General features: G+C 32.5%; 1 protein-coding gene across 3 annotated transcripts in view; it reads right to left on the bottom strand.

Moving 5' to 3' along the window:
* LOC140050914 (protein O-linked-mannose beta-1,2-N-acetylglucosaminyltransferase 1-like) overlaps positions 1-19,287 on the bottom strand; it is a 90,086-nt gene that overhangs the window by 10,208 nt on the left and 60,591 nt on the right. For all 3 annotated transcript variants that reach the window (XM_072095914.1, XM_072095915.1, XM_072095916.1), the window contains 6 exons: positions 12,082-12,261; positions 9,153-9,279; positions 5,300-5,398; positions 5,015-5,142; positions 3,605-3,707; positions 751-920 (listed from right to left, as the gene is read on the bottom strand). In XM_072095914.1, the coding sequence (XP_071952015.1) occupies positions 751-920; positions 3,605-3,707; positions 5,015-5,142; positions 5,300-5,398; positions 9,153-9,279; positions 12,082-12,261 (807 nt within the window). The remainder of the gene's footprint in view (positions 1-750; positions 921-3,604; positions 3,708-5,014; positions 5,143-5,299; positions 5,399-9,152; positions 9,280-12,081; positions 12,262-19,287) is intronic.

Below are 19,287 nucleotides of genomic sequence, written 5' to 3'. Positions count from 1 at the left end.
ACTGGATATGTTACAAGAAATGGAAAGGCATTATCACATTCGCAAGTTGAATTTTAATAATAACAGATATAATGAATGTACATTTGATATCATCAAATTGTGATTATAAGAGAAGTTGAATACCTCAAAACATAATGATGCGTTGATCGTTGATACTAATAGAATCTATAAGCAAGTATAATGGGACGTGATGATAGGTTAATAAACTAGTACATCATTCGACCAATAACAAGATCATTAAAAATGATTACATTTGTTTTGCATACAAAACAGGAATGTATACACATTGTATGTTTATGCTGCTGTCTGTGAATTGACAAGTATATACTAGCTACTAAATGCATTTAAGATGCACTGGCATAGATCCTAGTGACAAGGGGATGGGGCATGGCAGTTGTTGGAAATGTTAAACTAATTATTCATGGGAGGAGAAATGGTACCCTCATAATATTTCAATGGTGAACCCATACAAATTTTGCTACTTGACTGCGCTCCTCCCACAAAATTAAAAACGGATTTGTCCTTGATTAAATGTTGTTGACTTACTTTGTTGGTTTTTTAGTTGTTTTCTGTAAAATTTGTTTTACCTACACAATACCATGGAGTAATAAGTAGTCTAATTAATTACTATATGTATGTTTTTATGGTTGTATTATTGTTTGTACACAAATGCCTTGTTCTACCGTACCTGACACTTTCATTGTTGATTTTATGGTTGTTGTTATTATTTAAATACTCTGTTCTACATACCGGATGCATATTAAAAGTTGCTGTTAGACTTGACTTATAATGTTGCGATATACGAGCATTCTTGACGCCTATTGGTGTATGTTGAATCCCTTGAACACCAAACAACTTGACTACTTCTAACGGTTCATTGAAATATCCATCAATAAATACTGTTACCATCTGTGGATTCACTGAAAAAAAGTTGTATGTGTTTAGGATAGTTACTTGTGTCACATAACACCTACTAAAAGATAGTTACCATACTATAGTACTCATGTAATACCCCTCCATCCCCACCATTTGCATAAATACAGCATTTGTTTTTGCTACAAAAAATTAAATTGTTTGCTTATAGTTTAAATGTAGTATTTTATTGGAAATTATAATGTTGAGCTGATTTACATTTATTATTGAATTTTATATTTAAATGGTTTTTTTTTATATGCATATCTGCTTGCTTCAAGAATTTTCCTCTTTTCTTTGTTTAAATCAATTTTGTAATTATAAATGTTAATTTTGTCATTTATTTATCTACTTTATTAACAAAGAAAATAAAAGAAGTTGTCATTGTCATACTACAGTAAAACCTCTAAGGACGTATCTTTGGGACAAAACAATTGTCCCCTTAATAGAGGTGTCTCCTAAATAGGGTGTCCTATCGGTTCTGTACTCATAAATTTAACAATCAATCCAGGAAAGGATCTAGGATGTTGGGATGGGAGACAAATAAGACATTGGGGACAAAAAGGAGCTTAAAAAAAAAAGGGGGGGGGGGGGGGTACAGGATAATTTTTTCAAATTAAACAAAACAGGAATGGTGTTGGTAGTCTATAAGTGCCGCTTACCTGGATAAACCCGACAGCAGCCCTTTTCCACGAAGTGCAAAAACAATTACGAAAAGAAGAATTTTACAGTAGATCACCTCCTTACTAATTGGGACAGTCCGCTATAGCACCCTCTCGTGGGACCACTTGAAGCATTACCGTCATCATTTCTCAAGACCTCTTGTCTGAGGGTACAGCGAGCGGGTGTTTATCCAGGTAAGAACACAGTCAACGGCGAAAACGTCTTGGCAAGAAAATCTTTCCTGAACACTAGCCTCACTCAAACCTAACATGACCTGGTCCCAAGGTAAGAACGTGTAACTCGCCTTGGCGTTTGCATGACGATAATGCGAGAAGGAACTTCAGCGAGCGGTTATAGAGAGTAGCCTTACTCATAGACGGGCATGTGAAAGCGGCTAGGACGATGTTAACATCCCATCGAGGAATCAAGACCTTGACTGGAGGTCATTTTTCGAACAGCCCCCGTATCAGCTGTGTGCTCACCGGAGATGACGAGATAGTGCAACCGGGGTCACCACACCAATGGCGGATCTGTAGTCTGAAATGGTGCAAACCTGGAGAACTGATTTTAACAGGTAGTGCAGGAAGGCACAAACTTGCAAGAGGTTGACCTACCCCGGCTCTACCTTTTGGTGCCTGCACCATGTAAAGAAGTGTTTTAGTTGGCTATTGTAGATGGTAAGAGTAGACGAGATTTCGCCACGAGGGCGGAAGGGCCATGTGGAATGCCTGGGTCTCTGATCCCTGACAATGGCCATACAGTCAGGCGCAGGGACTATTGAAGGTTCTATAGGCCCCTCAGAATACGATAAAGGTGTCTGAGGAGGGGGCACCGGGTAGTATGGTATCAGAGGATGCTGTCGATGGACCACCGCTGCTGCGATGACTTGTAAAATCGCCGGAGATAACTCAGTTGCTTCCGGGATTACAGAGGCCGCAACGGTAACAGGTGCGGCGGCGAGATCTGCCTCATTCGAGGAAGCTGTGAAAACCACAGGCTCCTCCTCGCGAGGCATGGTTTTAGTTGCAACCTTTGCTGGAGCCGTCTCAGGCACGATATCTTCCGAAATAATACATCCTGTGGGACGTGGTAGAGACGCAAAATTTGCCGGCGTCCGCTGGACACAAATGTCATGCGGATCGGTTTGTAAAGGTATGCTATACTCTATGCCGGAGAAACTCTGGTATGTAGAGAAATGTCTCGTACACAGACGAGACAATGATTTACAACGTATCAAGTTGTAAACGATAATTTATAGGTATTTCTGCCCTGTTTAACAACAAATTCCAACGTATCTAAGTAATAAAAGAGAAACTTAGCCTCGGCTAGCTTCAAGCTCGACTTTGGAATTCAAGAATACTCCTCTCGTTCTTAAACTTCATGCTGTCTTACAGTACAAAAAGAAATGATGGTAATGGGTGGAAGTTGTCCCACGAGAGGGCACTGTAGCGGAGTGTCCCATTTATTAAGGAGGTGATTTATTGTAAAATTCTTCTTTTCGTAATTGTATTCACACTTCGTGGAAAAGGGCAACTGTTGGGATTTATTTATCCAGGTAAGCAGGCATGTAATAGACTGTAGATTCAATTTATAGAAGCCCTTTTCCATTTTAAACAGTAAGAGGGACTGGAGCTTATTATCACAGGTACTGTGCATCTGAGAGCTAATTGTATCCATATAGTCCACATTTGTTCTATTGTAATCAATTGACGAATAGATATATACAGACATGGGAAACATCTTAATAAAATTACAATTGATTTGAATGTAGACTTCATGTCTAGGCTAAGCACTAGTTATCTATTTGCAAAAAAGATGAAACATGCTAGTCAGCTTAATATCTTCTGTTGTATCAGCCCTCGAAGATAAGATAAGTTTTAATTAAGGTATGTGTTCAATAGTAATCAACCTGAAGGTACATTACCTGGGTCACAACTATTACCAAGCATTTCACTATTAACTGGCTATTATTATTATTATTATATAGAGCAATGCCATTGTAAAACCAGATAGGATATGTTATAATTACCTCCTTGGGCGGATAGTAGAGCAATTAGCATTCTATATAGGTAATTAGGACGGTTACTGGCTATCACTATCACTGGAACATCTTCTATATTATTTGGTACAAGCTACAAAGAAAACAAAATTATTTAATAATATTGTTTCATGTAGTTAATATATTTAACTTCATCACTGCCGCATACAAAATACATAGCAAAAAGAATAGGATGGACAGGTAAAAAGCATAAACAGGCTATCATTTAAAACCCAAAATACATCAACATTTATAATAATATTACTCAATACTAAAGTAACATTTTTTATAAAAGAAAAGTATGGTACATAAATATTAATTAAATAATAATACTGTATTAATTAATAGTACCTTATATAAAGTTATGTTCAATTAAACATACTGAACATAAAGTTTGAATATGTATTATTATGTCTATTTTAATAGTAATGAGTTAATAGTCATGAGGTAATAAAAAAAAATAAAGTGAGAGTATTTCAATATTTACTCCAGAACATGTTTCTAAAACAACCAAAATGTCGACACAATTTACTCAAATTTACTGAATTTACTTTTTGAAACATTTGAAGTACTGCAAAGAATAATTTACTAATGACATAAAATCATTAGTGCACCAATTACAATCTGGCAACACATATCGCATTAATGGTGTAACTAGGGTAAAATTCAATATAGCAGATAAATATTTACTTCAAACAAAATGCATGATACATATCTAGGTTAAAAGTCTGCAACGAATGTTCTAAAATGTTCTTATTTAAGGATTACTTCGATTTTAAAACTAAATCGATAATAAGCTTGGTAAAAATATCATATTAATGTAGAGAATGCGAGTAAATAATAAAGTATCCATTACACTGAAATCAATCAAATATCTGATGAGAATTATGAGAGCCAACTGGACAGGAAAAATATTTCAACCATTCAGAAGAATTTTTATTTTATCTAGTTTAATTTATTTAGTAAATTTGAAATCAGAGTAAGAAAGTTTTCTCTCATACATATGATCATGAACAGAATATAAATCTTAATACTAATGCTTAATGAGCCTAGGATATTCATTACATAACTTTGTTTTTTTAAACATTTGTTTATATATTTTGGAATCATCAAACGTATTAATGTATTAAATTAAACTTTATAAAAAAATATATACAAGAAAAACAGGGAATGATGGATAGGTTTCACGACGGACAATAAAAATGATGGATATTGTGGAAGACACAGCACATTTATTTCGAAATTTTAAAATGACAATAGCTGCTTCTCATTGCAAGTCATTCTATATTATGTTGATGTAGAGAATGATGATATTGACTGTGATGGTATAAAGTGTGGAGCAATACTGTAGCTTTAGTGATAATGTCTTTAAAAATCAAACTTCAATAGCTACTCTCTTACCTTTTCTGGCTTCATTTCAATTGGAGCTGGATCTGTACAACTGCATAGACTACCATAGCCTTCTATCTTGCTACAAAACTCTTGGCGACGACGATTCGTTTCTGTGTCAGGCCAATTGCATTCTACTTCTATCAAAAGAAATTAATATACTTTAATGTGGTTATCATCAATTTAAAAAAAAGAAGAGTTTTACATGTTTTATTGTTTCATTCTTGTCATTTTGTGTATTTTTTAATGAAAAATAAATTGTTTAAATAGCCAATCAGTAACACTAAATGAACCTACCTTCTTTGGGAACTAAAGGAACGGTGGTCTTGATTAAAACTGGAGCACCCCACTTGGATACATCTGGCGCTCTGTGATGCTCTTCGACAAATAGATGACCTAAAAACAAATATTTTGAGTTAAAATTAGAATAGTATGTTTATACTGAACAACAAACATTGTAACGCATTTTATATACATCCAGTACTTTTGTAAATATTAAATAATAAAAGTATTAATATAGTTTTCATTTTCTGTTAATTACTGTACTTAGACAAAATAGCAAAAAGATCAAAAAGATCTTAGGAAAAAATTGTTAAAAAGACATGGAACGTTATTCATATAGGTAAGCATTCAGAGGACTTCCTGAATAGAAAATTACATTTACCTGGTTTCTATATTTAAACTATTGTAATGAGAAACAGACTTCAAGTCAACAACATGGAAATTAAACAATCGATGGCGAATCAAAGCCCTTTGGCACATTCATTACACATAATTCAAGGTACAAGATTATCACAAGTGGAGAGTAATGTGCATTTTAAATAGGCAAAAAGCGGGTCACATTTTAAACATTGTCTTCTTGATGTGTTCTGTACATATAGCATTGCAACTAACCATTAGAATAATAGTAGTTATAATTGAAAAAAACTAGGATTTGGAACATTGGAATTTGTAAAAGTACAGAGTATTTGTTCCACTAAATGTTTAAATAAATCTAAGTAGTGATCAGTCTAAGACTTCAACCAAGAATATGGAATTGGTATGCAAGCACCATGGTAATAGTTCAACTAAATTGTTATAAATAAATCTAAGTAGTGATCAGTCTAAGACTTCAACCAAGAATATGGAATTGGTATGCAAGCACCAAGTAATAGTTCAACTAAATTGTTATAAATAAATCTAAGTAGTGATCAGTCTAGGACTTCAACCAAGAATATGGAATTGGTATGCAAGCACCAAGTAATAGTTCAACTAAATTGTTATAAATAAATCTAAGTAGTGATCAGTCTAAGACTTCAACCAAGAATATGGAATTGGTATGCAAGCACCAAGTAATAGTTCAACTAAATTGTTATAAATAAATCTAAGTAGTGATCAGTCTAGGACTTCAACCAAGAATATGGAATTGGTATGCACCAATAATATGCTAAAAGTATAATTAAAGCTAAAAAGTGATCCATCTAGAAATTAGGAACTTAGGTACAGTTGTACTATTTATTGAATATAAATAGTTACAGGTCTAAGATTTGAACCTGGGATTGATAAGCAAGTAAGCTTATTATGTAATCACAAAACTGTTATGCCACTTAATTGCAAGATACTGTTATTATTAATCGAATTGCCTTGTATTCTTTTCAATAAGGTAGTTTAGTATTACTTGGATAATTGACTATCAGACATCTATTACCATCAATCAATTAAACAAACAATGTTAGCCCATTACCCCAAGGGAATCAGAAGACAAAAACAGATCATCATGTTATAATTTTAGATGAAGCTACTGTATATCACTGTTTTGTGACATAACTCATGCATGATGTCGTGAATATGCTGATATGCAATTAATGGCAAGGAGAACACTCATAAAATCACCAAAGTTTGCAATTCTTAGGCACATTTGATGTTTTTAATGTTTAGTAAATTACTATCCAAATAATGATCTTGATGTTTACAGATGTACATTATGCCTACCATGTTTTTATGTTCATAAAGTTGATAGTTACAAACAGGAGCATAATATATATTGGTGTAGTGAAGTATTCATGTGAGATTTTAAACATCTAACAATCAAAATTTGATAGTGTCAAATTACAGATAGGAAATGGGATTTGATGGCTGATCGAAGCTGGAATTACTATAGAAAGATCAAACTAATAACAATTATTTGGTGTAAGATTTAGTTTAAAATGTGAGGGAGCTTTCGAAACAGGCAACGCGGCAGTGTGCAATGCGCAAATCAGAAACAGCCGTGCATTGTCGCCTCCATGCAATGCCAAATCGCGTTGCCTTCAATGGTCCATGGAAGTTTTCTTGTATCCGCATGCACACTGTAAATTGCAACTCGGTTGCACACTGCCGTCGCCTGTCTCTAAGGCTCCCTATTAATGGAACAAGAGCAGTTATTCTGTTTCGACTCATCGGTAAATAATTCCTATTTTTCCGCGATTGTTGAAAGAAATTCATGATGAAGTCAGTTATAATTTCCAAACATATTGTTTAAACTCAAAATGAATTTCTTGTTGGAGTAAAGTGTTTTTTTGTACTTTTATGAATGATTTTTAAAAAATATTTTTGTTGATGATATTTTCTAATATTCGGTAAGAGGGTTACACTGGTTCTAATTGTCATAGGGATTTAGTTCCTGTTTCCTGCCACTTTTTAGTTGTTTGTTGTTGTTGTATTTGTGATTGGCAATAACCAATAATAATAAGTATTAATGTAATAAATATTATTATTATTTAATTATTATTACATAAATCAAGTTTCCAGTGGTTTCATTTTCATGCCTACCGACTACAAACAAATCTCACTAAAACTATTGATTGTAATTTTACCTACAAATTATATTTACAAAAATAGAGATCAACTCAATAAAGATGACAGTCAAGGTGTTACAGTAGGTTAACATTTTAAGTATAACTCTTAATACAGATTTACATTTTATTTCAACAATCCTCAACTATAAAAATCTGCCATCTTATTATTTTTATATACATAGTAATAATATTAAGTATAGTATTTTCAATAAATGTAATGTTGAGTTTGAGTTTCGTAATATTTATTCAACCGAAAAACATATTATTTAAAATAAATATTAAACATTTTAACATAATATTTCTACTTTTTTTTTGGCTGGGATCTGGTTTAGAAGTATTAAACTTGTCTCAATCAGACCCCTAAATGTTCATGCACATGAGATGAGAAACATCTGAATACTTTTTCCCAAAATTATTATATTAAATTCAAATTAAAAGTGAAACCCTTTAAATTCAAACATATTCAACTTACCGTATGTAATTTCTTAACTTTTTACTTTTAATATTTTTGGTCTAAATTTTTTGAATATTAATTACATTAGAATTAAAATATCTAGTGAAATGGTTTGGGTTTGGGATATTAAGCTGGTTTGTAAGCTGTTAATGTAATAATAAATATTAATATAATGCATTAAAATATTAATTACTGCATTACTTTTATTAAAATATGAATAAAAATAATATTTTATACATATATCAGTGCACAAATTTACATAATTCCTCTATTTATTTATGTACAATTTTTAATCAATACATTAATCCCTTCATATGAAACAATTATTCATTACACATTTATGAAATTAATTATTCATAATTCAAACTTTAACTGCCTAAATTTAGCCTTGTTTTCAAGTCTGTAATTTATTAGAGTTAAGTTGTCTTATTTATTATTAAGAAAGACATAATTTATTAAGATTACAAGATTAATTAAATTAACAAAGATAAGATCCCTACGGAGTGATGCATGACAAAAGGCATGCTTAAATGAACACACATCTTTTTGAAATCTTTGAGGATTTTGAGATAGTGAGATTTCAATCTGTATTTTTCCTGTTGAGTACTTGAACTCAATTTTTTAATATTTCTCTCTTGTTATATCCTTTTGTATTTGGTTGCTTATTATATTTTTCTTTTTTTGTAAATCCCAAGCAATTCAGTTTTCTCTGTGATTTGTAGATGTATTTAAATAAATGCAAATTCAAACTGGCCCTTTTGGTTTTTACCAATATTTTTCTATTCTTTATAAAAAATGGCATAGATCTAAGATCAGCTATTTATTTCTTTAAAAAACTGTACTTATAAATCACGAATCTTAACATACCTATCATACTTACCATGTTTTCCTTTTTTCTGGGTAACCATAGCCCACATGTCGCGCCATCCAAACTGCATCACATTCTGACTTCCAAGGAGTTTCAGTAAATTTCTAGCAGTGTCTTTCAGATGGAATGACCCTTCATCCTATGGAAAATTGATTCAAAAAGGGTAAAAATTGAAATTAATATGACTCAGAGGTGAAGAAGTCACTAATAATTATCAATTTTCATCAGAAAGGTCTCACTATATGGCTCACCACGGGAAACAATGTTGTTTTCAACTAAAAGATTCAATCAATAACATTCATTCATATTATACATTGATACCAATAGATTTAATTTTGAATGCAAGATTTCAAATAAAATTCAATTTTTACAGTAATGAAAAAAATATCTGTCAATTAAATGTGTTTAATATTCAATTTAAAGGTCGCAGAAGGCGCTAACAATCGGATTTTAGTCCCAACAATTTTGTATTTAGTTATATTACTGCAGTAAATAATAATACTGTAATTATACAACTGAAGCTATTATATTAGTATAAGTATGGTACCAAATGTGTCAGGTAGCTTCCTCATAGATCTCCTGCACAATTGAAAGCCATCGTTATTTAGAGCCCCAATTAGAGATTTTAATTAAATGATAGAGAGACTATAATTGATTATTTATTTAGGTTGATCATACAATTTTAACATATAAAATCAGTATACAAATGAGTTATATTTGCATATGAGGGTAGTAAACATGTGACTGTGTTGTCACATGGTTTGCTTTCTAAAGCAATTAGCCTATAAACTATCTTCAATTATGACATGAATAATTCATCAATTATAATTGTTAAATCACATGATAAATTAAAATATTGTCATAAATAATCAATTATGTAAATAATATTTTGACTTTAGTAGTATCCAGTCAACTGTTACAGAAAGGTACCCAAGAAATTTGCCTTGCCAAAAAGATCTGGGGATAGATTTATCAGCAACAACAATCATGTAAATTTGTCACTTTATATTTTTACATTTATATTGTTTTCCCTTAAATCTTAGATGATGAAGATAATGTCTCAAATTTTCACTTAAGTACTATCCTGGTGCAAAATAATTCTCAATTGCCAGTTCTGTTACAGAATAAATTTCGAAGCAAGGAATTTTTAACCTTTTGAACAAAAAGAAAAGATTCTGGATTCATGGACTTTATTTCTTCTCTGTTTTCCATTTTTACTAAATTGAATTTTGAAAAGAAATATAGGATGTACTATTACCAGTTGAACATTGAATAGTCACTAAATTGAAACATATTACCTCAATATCTAAAAAATCAACATTATTTTTTCCTAATTTAAACACACTACAGTAAATACATATTGAAAATCTTGAACTGTAAACAAACAGTTTATGCTAGTACTTCTCATTAAGAATTATTCATAAAGAGTAAATTCTTTTATTAAATATAAAATATTTAAATTTCTATATTACTATAGAAAGTAGGACTAATCCATAATATTTCACTTGTCAATTTTTTTATAATCTTGAATAAAAATTCAACACATAAATGCACAATTGCCGAAAATAAATCTTGGATATTAAACAAATGTAGACAATTTCACATATTTTTTATAGATCCGAGATTTATGTAAAAAAACATATGTGAAATATAGAATTATTAAAACATTGCCTCCAACCAAAAATGTAAAATTAAATGTCGAAGTAGTTCTGAGATTACTGATAATAACTTAATTTCATTTAAACAGAAACAAACTAGATGGAAAGCTCTAAAAATTTTCCAAATCTTTTTATTATAAGGTATTTTAGCCAACCAACTTTTCATATTGTATCCATCAATGAAACCAATAACTACACCATGTCCCACCCTACGCTTTCTCTAGCTATGTCTCTTACACCTACCAATAAACCTCTGGTATATCAGTATTGCCTGTATATACTATGTCCCACCCTATGCTTTCTCTAGCTATGTCTCTTACACCTACCAATAAACCTCTGGTATATCAGTATTGCCTGTATATACTATGTCACACCCTACGCTTTCTCTAGCTATGTCTCTTACACTTACCAATAAACCTCTGGTATATCAGTATTGCCTGTATATACTGTGTCCCACCCTACGCTTTCTCTAGCTATGTCTCTTACACCTACCAATAAACCTCTGGTATATCAGTATTGCCTGTATATACTGTGTCCCACCCTACGCTTTCTCTAGCTATGTCTCTTACACCTACCAATAAACCTCTGGTATATCAGTATTGCCTGTATATACTGTGTCCCACCCTACGCTTTCTCTAGCTATGTCTCTTACACCTACCAATAAACCTCTGGTATATCAGTATTGCCTGTATATACTATGTCACACCCTACGCTTTCTCTAGCTATGTCTCTTACACCTACCAATAAACCTCTGGTATATCAGTATTGCCTGTATATACTGTGTCCCACCCTACACTTTCTCTAGCTATGTCTCTTACACCTACCAATGAACCTCTGGTATATCAGTATTGCCTGTATATACTGTGTCCCACCCTACGCTTTCTCTAGCTATGTCTCTTACACCTACCAATAAACCTCTGGTATATCAGTATTGCCTGTATATACTGTGTCCCGCCCTCTGCTTTCTCTAGCTTAGTGCACTCAAGGCAATCTAACAACCGGATACCGAGCTCAAGAGAACAAAGGGTTTATCTGTGGCTGCGACACGATCAGTTCCACGGCCATTCAAATAACTGACATTGCACGCCACAAAGAATATGTATAGTACAGTACTGATGGTATTTGTCGCAGTCAGACATAAGATCACAGGACTATTACGAGTTCCTATCTTGGTAAGGTTTGCTCAATGTCCTGCCTTGGTGCACTTACCATTCCAGTGAATGGTATACAAACCCACCCAATGCTTTGTTGTCAATGTCAATAACTTGACATAAGATACCTACCTTCACTGTCATTATGATAATGCGGCCATCAGATATCATGTTGAGGAACAAAACCATAGCAGCATCAGCATGTGCTGTATATGTGTCAAAGACTCTGCTTGCCATCACACTGCCACTAGCTTGGTTTAACACCACGATATGAATTCCTCGCCCCTTGTCTTTCTCACTATCCTCAAGAATCTTTAAGATTAAGTTACAAGCAATGATCAGAACATAACGTTAAATAAATACCATTCCCGTATATAGTGTATATAGTGTGTAGGTGCAGGGATGTAGATAAGGGTTTGAACAAGTTTAGGGTGTGAAATATTCAGGGTGGATGGTTAAAAAAAGTACTTTCTGATGTTTCTTGGTCGAGTACTGTGTTGATTAAGCTGAGTGAAAGATACCTCATTCATTTTAAGCTCAATTCACCACCACATTTAAATTCACATTCTTGTGCGTGTATATTATATCACTAATAATACTCCCTCCCCCCTCTATATAATACCACATTATTAATCTGTGGGAGTATTATCAATGTATAATTTTCTTTCTCTTCTCCTTCCCAAAATTATGTCCTGTCTGTACCTCTCTATAATTTGTCTCGAAAACTTTGCGTCAAAAACTGTGTCATTAGTAAAATCTCAAAATACTCACTCAGCAGTGATCTAGTTGCTATGGCACCAAACTAATTAAATTAATATCCTTTCTAAAGATTTTGAAATTGAAACAAGCAATTGGCAAACCAATACCTGGTTTATAGTTTAAAATCTATTAACTAGTTTGCCGTTCTGAATTTCTTGCACAGTCTTGTATTCTGAGTAATATGACATTTAAAAGAGCTTTATTCTGTAATTTTACTGTATACATTTAAAAATGTTTATTTTAGTGCTTAATCGTCATTTAAATTAAAGTAACTACATTATTTCAAATATATATTCGTTTCATTTATAAAATTGAATTGACCTTTAAAAGCATGGGATATTTTTTTTTCTTTATTTGTTACAATTTTATTCATAAAGGGCCAACCAATATTCAATAACAGGCTGAGATAAAATAAAACAAGGAAAAAAAACTTGTACAATTTTAGATCTAAAAACCGATCAACTATTAAAAAATATAAAATGGATAAACTATTAAAAAAGATGAAAGATGCTTGCATATCAGTTACCAAGATATTTAAATTTAAACTATTCATTTGTAAGTGCAATGTGATGTAAACTATCCAGAAGAAATTTTTGCTATAAAAATATTTTCATTCCTAATATACATTAAAATAACTTAATTAATTAAAACTATGAAAATATCCAATTGGTTTAAATGGTAATAAAAGTATGATTAAACGCTTTAACCAGCTGTTTGCTGGTAGGAATACTGGTATAGTTCAAGTTGTTTTTAGGAAATTTAAAGTGAATTAGAATCGTTAAATACAAATCAGTATGCATACTCATGCTTCTTGTCACGCAAACATTAAATTACTAGTTTATGTCTGGGAAATCAAGTACCGGTATGTGAGAGAAAATTGGCTTCATTTAGAATGTGATCATGAGACGCATCTACTTTCAAGCTTAGATGTCCTAAAGTAGACTTGCCCTTAGTCTAATTTTTGTCTTTTTTATGTAGTTAGTATTGTTTTACTACTGTATGTGCATAGTGTTGTATGTATGAAACGCTATGTGTGTCAAAATGTTTACCTTTTTACCAATATCAATTATTTGATGACGCATTAGACCAGCCCAAGGGTGTCAAGGATGACTATATTACGAAACAATAATCACACATTATGGAATATGCCATTTGAGTGCACATTGCAAACTTTGTATACTTTAATATCTTACATACTCCAAGACTTTTGTATAAGACTGCAATATATTTTGTTAGCTGTCACATTTTAGAGTGTAATACAGATTTCCAAAAATCAGACAGACATCATTAAATGTTAATATCATATTTAAAACTGTCCGACACCTGATATAATATAGTTTACTAAAGTGATATTACTTTTGATATCGATATGTGACAGTTTGCAAGAAATTTAAGAAGATAAATACCATATAAAAAGCTTCTTTTATGTTTTATCAAATATAAATAATGAATAGTTTTCATTTTCTATTACTTCACAACATACTGGTACTCAACTGTAAGTCTCAGAACGCCAATAAACACTTAAATACAAACCAATTTAAGTCTAGTATCTCATTTTTTCCTTGTCATTACCCTGGGGGTAATATAATACATACTGTAGCTTTGAAAACTAATATTTTTTTAATCACATGATTTATACTGGCCAATCGAACATCAGATTATAAAGATCCCATAAAATCAAATTGAAAGCATGTTGTTTATGAATGTATTTATATTAATAATCAAAACTCAACATATATTTTAGTTTAGGACTTTTTAATGTTCTATCATCAGAGGAGATTATTTGATTTCAACTACATCCAACAGTGAAAAATCGCCAATTATATAGGATGCTTTAAAATAAATATACATGAAAACACATACAAATCCCTTGTCACAGGATGAGAGAAAGATCTCTAACCATACAACCATGATCCAAATTGTGGCTATTAAACACTAACTAGCAGTAACCCAGTAGCGGATCTAGCAAGGGGGGGGGGGGGGGGCGTATTTTTTGAAAAAAATTAAATAGATTTTAAAAACACATATCGTTTCGACGGTCATTAATCACCGATGGTTTGCACATTTTCATAGTGAAAATAGTACGTCGGAGCACATCGTCAGCTTGATCACATTCCACCAAGCATGTACGTCGACATCCTTTGTGTACTATCAATCTCTAGCGTTACCAACGATCATTCACAGTTAAGTGTAAAAGGAGCAAGTTGATAAAAGCCGCGTGGTGAGCTTGGTCGCGTTCCAGTAAGCAGGTTGGCATCCTTTGTGATCGTCACTCCCGTATTATAGAGTACTGTAGCGGTACCTCCGACGATCAATAGAGTTGATGAAGCCACATGGTCAGTGCTACTATACTACGCGCCCATTTATTAAGTAGAATAAAAACAAAGGCTAGGACTGTATAGTGCCTATGAAAATTATCCCGTTAGGCCTACATTTTATTAAAACGTATTACTATTAAAATATTAACAATGCTGCAGCATTTCATGACCCTTGTTGTTTTATTTGCTTTCCCGTCGATGATTCTCATAAACACATCGCGATGACATCATGACAAAAGAGGCAGGACTGAAAAGAGGTTTTTTTGTTTTTTTCAAATCACTAAATATAATGTAATGATGATTGAGCCGGACCGCTAATTTTTAAACGATCGTTTAAACCAGGTCGTTGAATATGCCGTGATTTTAATCGTCAAAAACATGATCGTCAGTCGATGGCTCGGAGTTTCGATAAATCTCGCGTCGCATGTGTTGCGTGGTGGTGGAAAACACTCTCAGCAAGTTTGCTTCATTAAAATGCATGAGACTCTGTGACGACCCGCTTTAACGTGAAGTCATTTTACTTTAGCTGCATGCGAAGAAGTAGTGACCGCGATCGACCCGGCGCGCGTGTAAGAAAATAATACCGGCCTAGGCTAGGACAAGTTTATAAAAGCTGAAAAACATCGTCGCGTTGTAAAAATTTAGATGTAAAGTACAGGCAAGTTGTTAGCTTGCTTTTGGTACCCTAGGTGTATCAGCTGCATGTTCCACATGTCGTAATTTGCGAGCTTTAGAGTGTTTGGTAAATGACATTATGAGATGTTTGTAAATCGTTTTGAACGACTTACAATACGCTAGAACGGGTGCTCTGCACGGTCTTTTCTGCCTTAATATGTGGTTTTATACTTTGCATGTATGGTATAATAAAAGCACACTCTGATAAAAGTACAAATTAACAAAATAAATACAAATTGTGTCAAGAATAAAATTAGGAACTATGTTATGGCCATTGATTTTGTTATACGCTATCCCTTCACTTTAAAATATCTGTAAGCTAAAAAATGAAAGCAATACTGGATATGAAACTTTAGATTTTACTTTTTACTGTTCAGACTTTACAAAAATAAAAAACGCTAAACAAAAATTGTGCTGTGAATTAGTTAGATGATGCACACACACACTAATGAAAGTATAAAATACCAAACTATATTATTTTGGGTGTTTTTCGTGGTGTATTAATTATTTGATACATACAATAAAAATCGAATGAAACACATTGCTGCAGAAACACATTGCTGCAGAAACACATTGCTGCAGAAACACATTTCTGCAGAAACACATTGCTGCAGAAACACAAATTGTTAAGTTGTTTTCATGTTCAACAATATATCAAACCATTTGGAATCGTTTTTTTTTTTTCATTTACATTTTTTTTTTATTTCAATGGTTTTTTATATTTTGCATTTTTGTTTGTTTGAGAGATTTGTTACCTATTTGCTACTTTTGTAATAAGTGTGGTCTAGCAATAACCTGTGCTCCGTACAGTATTGTCTGCCTTAATAATAATTTGCTTGGGATGATTAAGTATTATAAAGCGCAAAACTGGATATTGAACTTTGTGCTGTGTGAATATTAATCTAGGGTGCACATCAGAAAGTGACGTCTGTTAATCAGTCGGCATATTAAAACATTTTAATAACAAATATGAATTAAGTTATAGAATTAAGATGTGAGTATTGGAATAATAAAACGGACAAAAGGTGCATTCACTACTCCAAATTAGATGATGCGCTCGGCAGACACAAACTTTTATATATATATGATATTTTGTGGAAACACGACTTTTGAATCATTTTATTTGTGTTTGTGTGCTTTTTTTTTTTTTTTCATTTACATTTTTAAAAATTTTAATGGTTTTTTTATATTTTGATATTTTTTTTGCATGAGGTTTGGTATCTTTCTTGCTACTTTTGTAATTACAGTACATTGTGGTTTAGATATTTTGCCAAGATATTTATTATTTACACATATCGCGGATTCGAACTTGAACCTACTAAGCATTAATTTCAATGGCCACAGCGTTGTACTCACTGAGCGAAACCGTGATTTACAAAATACATTCTGTTCCAAAGAATAGGTGTAATTAATTAAAACTTCAATTCCGCGATCGGTCGATACGACTACTACTACTACGACGACTAAACACCATTTTGATTTGGCGGCTGGTGATGGTGTTTGTAGATCAGGCCATTGCGGTACACAGCGGAGAAGGTTGTGTAGTTGATACGTGACGTAACAACTCGCGAAACATGGTAAAAATACTGCTATTTTTTGCCCTTTTTAGTATTTATCCTTAAAATTCAGGAAAGTGACATAGCCTATCGTGTGCGGCCCATCAATAAACATCAGTGTGCCAAATGTGAGCATGCACCGTTTAGTGGTTTTGGAGGAGATAAGTAAAAAAAGAAAAATTTAGTAGCATTAATAGATAAGGACATTTTTACCAAGAGAGAAGAGAACACTACTTCAAGGAACCAGGAAAGATATATTCTTTTATATAAAATCCAAAGCAATTTTCAAAAAAAAATGTTATTTTTCCCTCAGTTTCGTGCTTATTTCGGCCTTCAACAGTCCAATTGACAATATCTAATGATATTTATACAAGCTGAAAGTTGTTTCAAGTTGATATTTCCATGGTTGTGACTCACAACTTTGAATAACATCAATAAAACCTGATAAGTTTCAAGCAAATTAAACTCTTCCCCAATCAAAATGGTTTGTTTAATTAGTGAAGGTTAAACTTTACAAAGATACTAACCAAATTAAAAAGACAGAAAAACAACCTTCAAATTCAACGAGAACATTCTATTGAATAAAACCTAATCTTAGAAACTTATAGAATCAATAATATTATAACATCACCTGATTGTATCCTTGTCATTTGATATGTATGTATCATGTGTCGTTCAATATTCGTTTTATTGCACACTAACAATGCCACTGTATTTAATGGCAGCTTTTTAGTTATCCGCTTGGTTACCAAGCGGATAACTCCTTGTTATTGTATGAGATCAACATTTTTTTTCTGTATTATTAGTTATCCGCTTAGTAGCGGATAACTCCTTGTAATCGTCCTGTTTCATCAAATTTTTTTTTTTCTGTATTATACTTCTTTCTTTCTGTCATTTTTGTGCGTCGCGTTTCTCTAAAACGTGTAAACAGAACATATCGTAACTTTGTCAACATATCGACATTTACGTGAACTTGTGCACCTCCTGTTTTTGAATGACGTCAGAGTTGCACAACGTGACTTACGCGCGATTTTATGAATTTCAATGATTGATCATAGACTAAAAACCAAACATAATTTTGTTTTGACACTTTGTGAAAATTTAAGTCATATCAAGCGCAAACTTTCTATGGATTAAAAATAGCATGTTTCACAAAAAGTTACGCGCGCACGCGCGTTTAAAATTTTAGGATGCGAAAAATCAACTTCTAATCAACTTTCTATGCGTTTCATGTCATTTTGAGCATGTCAAAAATTCCCACGCGCGCGAAACTTTTTACGCACGCAGTGCACACGTAGCGTTAAAAACATATTTTTTTCGCGTGATTTATGTTTTTTCAGCCTTATATAGTAATGTTACCAACTTTTAAACAATTTTGACTTAAAATTACGTCATACGAGCACGTCGAATTAAATAATTTGCACGCGTTTCTGGTGAAAAAATTCAAAAATTTGTCAAAATTATGCCTATTTTTAAACAGTCATAGATTCTAAACTACATGGAGAACTTTTTTTAAATTACATATTCTGGAAGTTGATGAGTTGTAGATATCGAATCATGCATTAATATGGCTAACCGGACATTGTGATGTCATCGTATGGCCACGCGAATATAAAATATAGGATTTTTGTCTCTTTCGTCATAGCTCATCACATTTAATAGAGCGCATCTCCACTTATTCGTTGTCCATTTTCACCCCGATTTTAATATATTCTAGGTCAATCAACTGTCTTTTGCATGAATTAAATTTTTTTAAATTTTTTTAACGTCATCATGCCTAAATATTTAAATTACGTTGGTCATTAATTTCATCTTTACAGTAAATTTTAATCTGTTATAGCTCGTAAGAATAAAATGTGATATTCACGATTAAAACGTTTTCAGGAAGCTATTGTATTGTAGATACAAAATCATGTGAAAATTGTGCCAATCGAATGTTGTGACGTCATCATATGGCCAGTTAAATACAAAAAGTCGTATTTTCATCTTTTGCGTTATATTTCATTACATTTAAAAAAGCGCGCATCAAT

The sequence above is a fragment of the Antedon mediterranea genome, chromosome 6, assembly GCF_964355755.1.
Source record: "Antedon mediterranea chromosome 6, ecAntMedi1.1, whole genome shotgun sequence".
NCBI lineage: Eukaryota > Metazoa > Echinodermata > Crinoidea > Comatulida > Antedonidae > Antedon > Antedon mediterranea.
The sequence above is the reverse complement of the archived record's forward strand: the minus strand, read 5'-3'. Positions and strand labels throughout refer to the sequence as shown.